Source organism: Octopus sinensis, linkage group LG7 (assembly GCF_006345805.1).
Source record: "Octopus sinensis linkage group LG7, ASM634580v1, whole genome shotgun sequence".
NCBI classification, from domain to species: Eukaryota; Metazoa; Mollusca; class Cephalopoda; order Octopoda; family Octopodidae; genus Octopus; species Octopus sinensis.
Window position 1 is genome coordinate 110413788 of NC_043003.1, and position 7500 is coordinate 110421287.

Genomic DNA, 7500 nt, shown 5'->3' on the forward strand with positions numbered 1-7500 from the left:
AAATATATTTATATATGTATATATATTATAAACATACATATATATATACATATATATGTGTGTGTGTGTATGTGTGTAAATATATTTACTTATATATATTCATATATATATATATGTGTGTGTGTGCCTGTGTGTCAGTATGTATATATATTTTATATATATATATATATATATATATATATATGCTGACACGCATGCAAACACAATCCTGTGTTAAGTGGCTGCTCGTATACGCATGTGTTGATGCTTGTGAACTTATGCTATGGAGTAACTTTGCTAGAGATAGCAGTAGGTATATTTCTTTCGCCTAAATCGTGGAACTGGGTTTTTTAAACTTTGAATGAAAAGTTTAGTTCTTTTGCTCGACTACAGTCCGTGTATTATTTTTCGGAGTTTTTATAATAATAATATTAATAATATTAATAATATTAATAATAATAATAATAATAATAATAATAATAATAATACTAATAATCCCGGTACTACATGTTGACACTTCTTTGCACTTGGTTTATTTTTATTTGTATTTATGCCGCGTGTAATATCCATTGTTGTTGGATAGAAAAAAACTCCACTTAATGATGATAGAAATATAAAAGTTCATTAATGTTCTTCCATTAGTTTAGCGTTGTTTTTAATAAAATGCCTGCATTTTATCTATTGGTTTGTTGCATTATATTACTACTAAAATATAGTATGCTTTCCTACTGCATTGACTTATCGAAATATTATGCGCATTTTTTTATATACATTCGCAATTCAGAATCTATTATTTATGTTTAATGATTATTTCTTTATTGATTCCAGTATCTAAATTTAATATAAGCAATGGATTGGAAAAGCCTCCATATATTACTGGCCAACCAGCTATAGATATTTGAAAGAAGAGTGAACGCAAACGGAAGTGAAGGCTTCTACATATATCTCGTAAGGTTATTTTTGGTCCCTACTGTTTAGATATTACCACTGCTCTAACAGGAACAGGAGTACGTATTACTGTAATTGAGATGGGATGCTGTATACTGAATTATGTGTTATATTGCAAAGCATCACTGAATGCGACGAATTGGCAGAATCGTAGTTACGCCAGGTAAAATACTCAGCAGTATTTCGTCCGTTTAAGGCGGCGAGCTGGCAGAAACGTTTGCGCGCCGGGCGAAATGCTTAGCGGTATTTCGTCTGCCGCTACGTTCTGAGTTCAAATTCCACCGAGGTCGACTTTGCTTTTCCTCCTTTCGGGGTCGATGAAATAAGTACCAGTTACGCACTGGGGTAGATATAATCGGCTTACTCCGTTTGTCTCTCCTTGTTTGTCCTCTCTGTGTTTAGCCCCCTGTGGGTAGTAAAGAAATAGGTATTTCGTCCGTTTTCGCGTTCTGAGTTCAATGTTAATTTTGCCTTTCATTTTTCTGGATTCGATAAGTGCCAGTTGAACACTGGGATGGATGTAATCGACTTACCTCCTTCCTCCAAACTGACTCACTTGTGCCAAAAATATTATTTATTATTTCTATGACTATAATAGTGTTGAGAAGCGCATTGTCAGTGATTCAGAGTATGGCACTCTCCATCACAAGATCGATTCCCGAGCCAGGGAATGCATTGTGTTTGTCATCACATTGTTTCATTTCACATTTCTCCACGACATTGTACTGTAATTGAGTTAAGCTACGACGGACTGGCATCCCGTTCAATGATCACGTTTGATCTCGATCACCTACCCGCCATAGAAACGGGATAACCGGTCGTATGAATTCTAAGACTTGAGGCAATGATGTCCAGGGAGGCTTTCTTATTAGTGTAGTTACTTTTTAAGGTACTCTATTCATATTCTTAAAGACATTAGCTAAAAAATGGGCATGTTTTTCCAATCTTATCCCCAGACACACGCCTGAACATCGGATGCTGACAAGATACTGCAGCTAAGAAATCTGCTTAGATACATGTTTAGAGAAAATGGAATATAATATGTGGAGCATTATTTTGACACACACTCGATGTTGTTAGAGTGAATTAATACAGTAAATTGCACTCTCGTACTATTATCCGGTGAAACATGGCATTTAACTCACGATACCCCATATGTCTAGTAAATATTTCAGCTATAGTAATACATTTGTTTACGTCTGCAAATGCAGAAAGCTTCATTTTAGAATAGAAGATATATTCTATTTAGAAAGAATGAGGTATCGTTTTACTAGAAGTCTCATTTTTGTGTTTGAAAGAAATGGAGTATACACTAAAATTGTCCTCCATGGTTAACAAAACCTAATCAGTAATATTGGTTTTCTATACTGGCCCAAGTGTAAGCATTCGTGGTGGATTAATGTAATCACCAGTGGAACTCAGTGTGTGGTTCGTACTCATCTTTTTCATAGGAGGGGGGGGGGAATGAAACCAGCGCATAAATAGCCAGGGATATATGTTCCGATGCATTTAAACGAGCTATGGAGCATGTGTGGACACTTTTGACGTAATACTTGGTGTTCGTGACACCCTTATAATTCACTTTTATCATTTCTGTATCGGTTTTTATTCTATTTTATTTGAAGAAAACTGTAATTATCAATGAAGTTCTTCTTCATATCTCTATTATTATCATCATCATCATCATTATCATCATCGTCGTTGTTGTTGCTTTTATAATTGTTGTTGCTCTTGCTATTTTACGAAATATTTCGGTTCAAGCTTATAATAGTTATTGTGTCATGTTTCCCGAACTTCCGTCCAATTTCAACGACTCCTTTCTCTATTGTCACATGGAATTTAAAGTCGAAAACATAAAATATTTATGCATGTTAGGGACTTTTATTAGGCCAATTTTCATCTTATTTATTCAGTTTTCTCTAAATCAGTTTAAAGACAATGTGACTGCATCACATTTTGAAAAAGCACGAATGTTACTAGCTGAGAAAAATGCGTTTACAAAGGAGTTGTCTGTTCACATATGAAACCTAATAATTGCAGAATCATTTTATCAGTAAAAGACAATCTGTATAGTTCTGTTTACTTGCATAAGATTCTCCACTTTAGTATTCCTCATTTTATGGGTACCTCTCAAATACATATTTGACTAAATTCGTTGTATATTTGGCGGAAGTGTCCGTTAGACTGATTTCACACAAAATGTATTAAATCAATTATTCTTTCACTCACAATCTAGAAGAATCTTAAATAGAATAAGTAATTCCGAAACTTTAACAGATTTCTAAACAGATCATTATCACTTGAAGTATTTAATTGTCTCATAAACATTGTTATTTTAAGATGCAATTTCCGAAAATATTTTTAAATAAAACTTTCCTCTATTCTCAATTGTCAGTGGAAAATCTATTAAGATGATGAATTATTCATATTATTAATAAGATAATAACTAGTAATTTATATTTTCGAAGTTAATACTACGCATTTTCAAATATTCACGCCAGTTATGTACCTCTTTAAAATATTGGATATTATACAGACTAAACAATAAAAATGTCAGTCAAATTTGTCATGTCGATATTAAGACTAGCTCAGATGCATGATTGCCTCTATGAATCATGTTGAATATCGTATGTAGTTTTAAAATCTGAAATATAATAATTTAGAAACGTGTGTTAATATACAAAATCAATATCTGCATAGCACTCGAGTAATTCTCAATTGCCATGGAGTTGTTATCAAACCTGGCATGTCACCACTGATAATGCTTCTTTCTTCTTCTTCTTTATTTTGGTCTATTGCCAAGGAGTCCGTTGATTCATCGTCGGCCACAGGGCCATCTAAGAAAGTTATGTGGGCATATTTGTGGACTAGAGGATGCTCCTCCTCTGCTGGCTGAATAATAGGAACTCTGGAGAGAAATAAAAGTTTATATGAATTAATATACGTTTAAGTTTTTAAAAAAATGTTCGAATGGCTTGTGCATATAAAGGACAATAAATAATATATAAGAACTTTTATAAATATTTAATGTGAATAATGGTAAAAATATACGGACAGAAAATATTATTTCGCAGCAGTATATATGCACCAAGAGAAAGAGTGAAGTGACTAAACCTGTCCATGAAGACTCCACAGAAAGACAAAAATAATATAGTACAGTTTAGCAATTATTATGAAGCATAGTAAAAGTAAGCATAATCTCAAAGAACAGAAATTAAAACTACCAAAATGTTTACGAAAACGAAGCAGAGGGAATAGCACAAAATTGATAGGGATCTCCTGTATAGCTTCTGAAAGATTTTAGGTCAACTAATGAATGAGAATGGAGGAAAAGATTGTTAGAACCGTTTCATTATCACCTACATTTGAGCGAGATGATATGACAGCGTTCAACCAAATAAATGAAAATGTTGAGCTTTCCTTAAACGAGCGAATGATTAAGAATCTAAAGATATTTAAAAACAAAACAATAGAAGTGCCAAAAGTAATTCCACTCGAAAACATGACAACTGATATGGACACCACTGTCAAGTTGTTAATGCCATAGTAAATCGGGGAGGCGTGCAAAATCCACACAGAACAAAACAATGGCTTTCTAGCGAGAAAGCCAAAGAGAAGACATCATAAGCAGTACTTCGATACTTAGAGTGAGATCACATTTTTAATGTAGCCATTGAAAATAAATTACTGAAAAACTGAAAACGCTCGTTAATAGCGGAACAACGAGGGATTTAGAGTAGGTAAGTTTGTATCAACCTCAAGCAGGCGTTTGAAATTCTGGCATACGCCATTCTGTTTCCTTCACAGAGGGGGAACGCTTCTCACAAATTTCACTTCGCTCCATAATCTTGCATCACAAATATGTACAAAATGTGTGCAAAATGAGCGAAATGATATTCAATAGAAAATATTGGATATATTTTAAGTACGCTGACGTCTCTTGGCTGTGGTGCGTCAAAGTTTGAAAGCCTGAAGAAATGGTACGATGAGTAAATGATCATTTACTTGAGAATCTCTACTATTCATATAGCATTTACCTATTATTCCAGAATCTCACAGACATAGAGAAAATAGCGGACATACTAACATATATAGCTGTGAAAAGTGAATTTAGAGTGATGTTGGAATGGCAAGGATAATGAATATTCAAAGCCATGGACCTGGTTTTGTCAATCTTAAGAGAGCTATGCTGAATAAACTGTAATGTTCCACCCAATTAACATACTTGGCATTTGCAACTGGATTTACGAAGCGAAACTTGGACCGCATAATTAAATCTTCACCATTGTAGCACATTTCAGAACAGTAAAAATAACTTTGAACGTGTTAACCTGAAAATTTTAAATAGCATCATTTTTCTTCTTCTATCGTTTTGAAATTTATGACAAATGAACGCTCGTAGCATTCATAAGCAGGTGCTGCTGTTATAAGTACCATATACCTGATGTATCCAGAAATTGTGAACAATCTAGACCTTCGTGGATAATAAGGAATCTATTGACCAGAATATATAAGAAATGAAGATGCATAGGTTACAATTGAAGTGGAATATTAAGATGTTTAGTTAAAATAAATTGGGTAAAATGCCCAATTGGGTAAAGTAGCCAATGAAAGTTTGATGGAAATTAGCAGAAATGATTTAAAGAGAACACCGGTAACACAGAATCATGTCAGATAAGAGCGGTTTTGAGAGACTAATTTAGAAATACTACATTCCACCTGGAATCCAACACACCTTGGTGACAATGATGAATATCATTTCTTATTCCAGTTATCAATACTGGTCAATGTTGACCAAGTCCACGCTTAATTGTTGCTCAATGGTCCTGCACAATACAAGGAACACATGCTATCAACCATATTTTGTTTTAGCATCCAAGTTGGTTTAATTCCGACAGCAACGTAATTGTGAAAGTTAAAGCATGACATTAACTATTGTAAAGCAATTAATATTATTTAATATCGCCATTTCATGTCTCTTCCCTTTATAGTAGATGCATTTTCGCAAAGCGTTATGTACCAGCAATTTTCAGTCTATAAAACTGAAAGCTAAAAGGAAACAAAAAAAGCAACAAATGTACATGAGTAGTGTATTCAAGCTACTTTTGCGAAAACTATAATTTTTGGCATGGACCCATGGAAGACATTTCTAATTAAATACTCGACTGAGGGCAAAGTAATTATGGAGAAGCATGACTGTCAATCTTAGTTGGCAACCATAGATAAAGAATAAAATAAACATTTAGTATTTTTACTAAATTTAAAATTGATTTACTTTTGAGATAATACAATTTCCTTTCGTGGATAAAAATAGGCTAATTCTTAATTAATGTCTATCTTGATGAAAATAGCAATGTGAGTTGCGAACACAAATACTATATCAGCCTCTAAAATTTTGTTGATTGAATTTCAAAGAAATGTTGACTTGGTTTTTATTACGATCAAAACTTGATATGCCACGTGAATTGTGAGACTAGCAGATATTAGACGGATAACGTCAACTTTAAATTTCTACATGAAACCTGAGTTACGATACTACGACCATTCGCAAGTAAGAACATGATATTACACGATTCCTGTATTTGACTACAAATTCGTCCAAGATTCGGTAAAACACATAGACATGATTTCATTTTGTTTCAACTGATATGAAAAATCATTTCAATTCTTTCAAGGAAATATGCATTCTTCAAACATTATTTGAATTTATTTAGAATTTAAAATGTAACTTACATACAGAAAGATCAATAGAGACCCATTAACGAAAATAATTACGAATTCAAAAAAACCGTTGAACTTACTCGGCTTGCTCTGTAGAGCTTTGTAAGCTGTGCTTCGACGTGGATTCTGATTTTGTACAATATACTGTCGCATAGGTATCATCATAGTGTTCATTTTGGACGAATTCTTCTCTCATTGGCGTCAATTTATTAAAAGTAGGTTTCTTACTGAAAATATAAGCGAGAAAGGATTATTGAAGAATATATATATACGAATATACATATATATGTTTGTGTTTGTGCGTATGTGTCTCTATGTAGATAGAAACATAAAAATAGATGTAACTCGTAGGCGATTGCGACTTGATGTTTTGTACCATAATTTCACTAACGGTTTTCTGTGCATTTGTATGTTCGGTAATACATAGATACACATTTAGACTTCCTACATTTTAAGTATGTTAAAGATTTAATAAATAAATCTTCAACTTAATAAATAAAGTTGAAGTCGCTGTACCAGCAAATATATTCGTTGAATATCAGTAGTTGAACAACTGCTATAAGTAAGGATGTAAGTGATCCAGATCAATGTCAGAGGGCACTTGCCTAAGGAAAAGTGAAGGGCTATGGAGCTCGAAGCAATATAAGCTGTGGGAGTAACTTGTCACCTACACGCTCGTGAGGTACTAGAATGGCCTCTATTATTTGGAGCTGAGTGGCCCCCTTGGCATTTACATTTATGCGTACCATAATCACTTATATGTCTTCTCGTCCGGTCGCATATGTTGTGTTAACCTACATCCTGCTCTAAATACGGTAAAGGCATTTTCATCCCCAGAAATTCAACGCCCTG

At 33.6% G+C, this 7500-nt stretch overlaps 1 protein-coding gene across 5 annotated transcripts in view; it reads right to left on the bottom strand.

The window, feature by feature from the left end:
• The window catches only part of LOC115214515 (gamma-aminobutyric acid type B receptor subunit 2-like), a 1118481-nt gene that overhangs the window by 81439 nt on the left and 1029542 nt on the right, over nt 1-7500 (bottom strand). For all 5 annotated transcript variants that reach the window (XR_005000211.1, XM_036505132.1, XM_036505133.1 and 2 more), the window contains 2 exons: nt 6729-6875; nt 3669-3835 (listed from right to left, as the gene is read on the bottom strand). Coding sequence is in view for 4 of the 5 variants with exons in the window: in XM_036505132.1 (XP_036361025.1) it covers nt 3669-3835; nt 6729-6875 (314 nt within the window). In the remaining variant the exon portion in view is untranslated. The remainder of the gene's footprint in view (nt 1-3668; nt 3836-6728; nt 6876-7500) is intronic.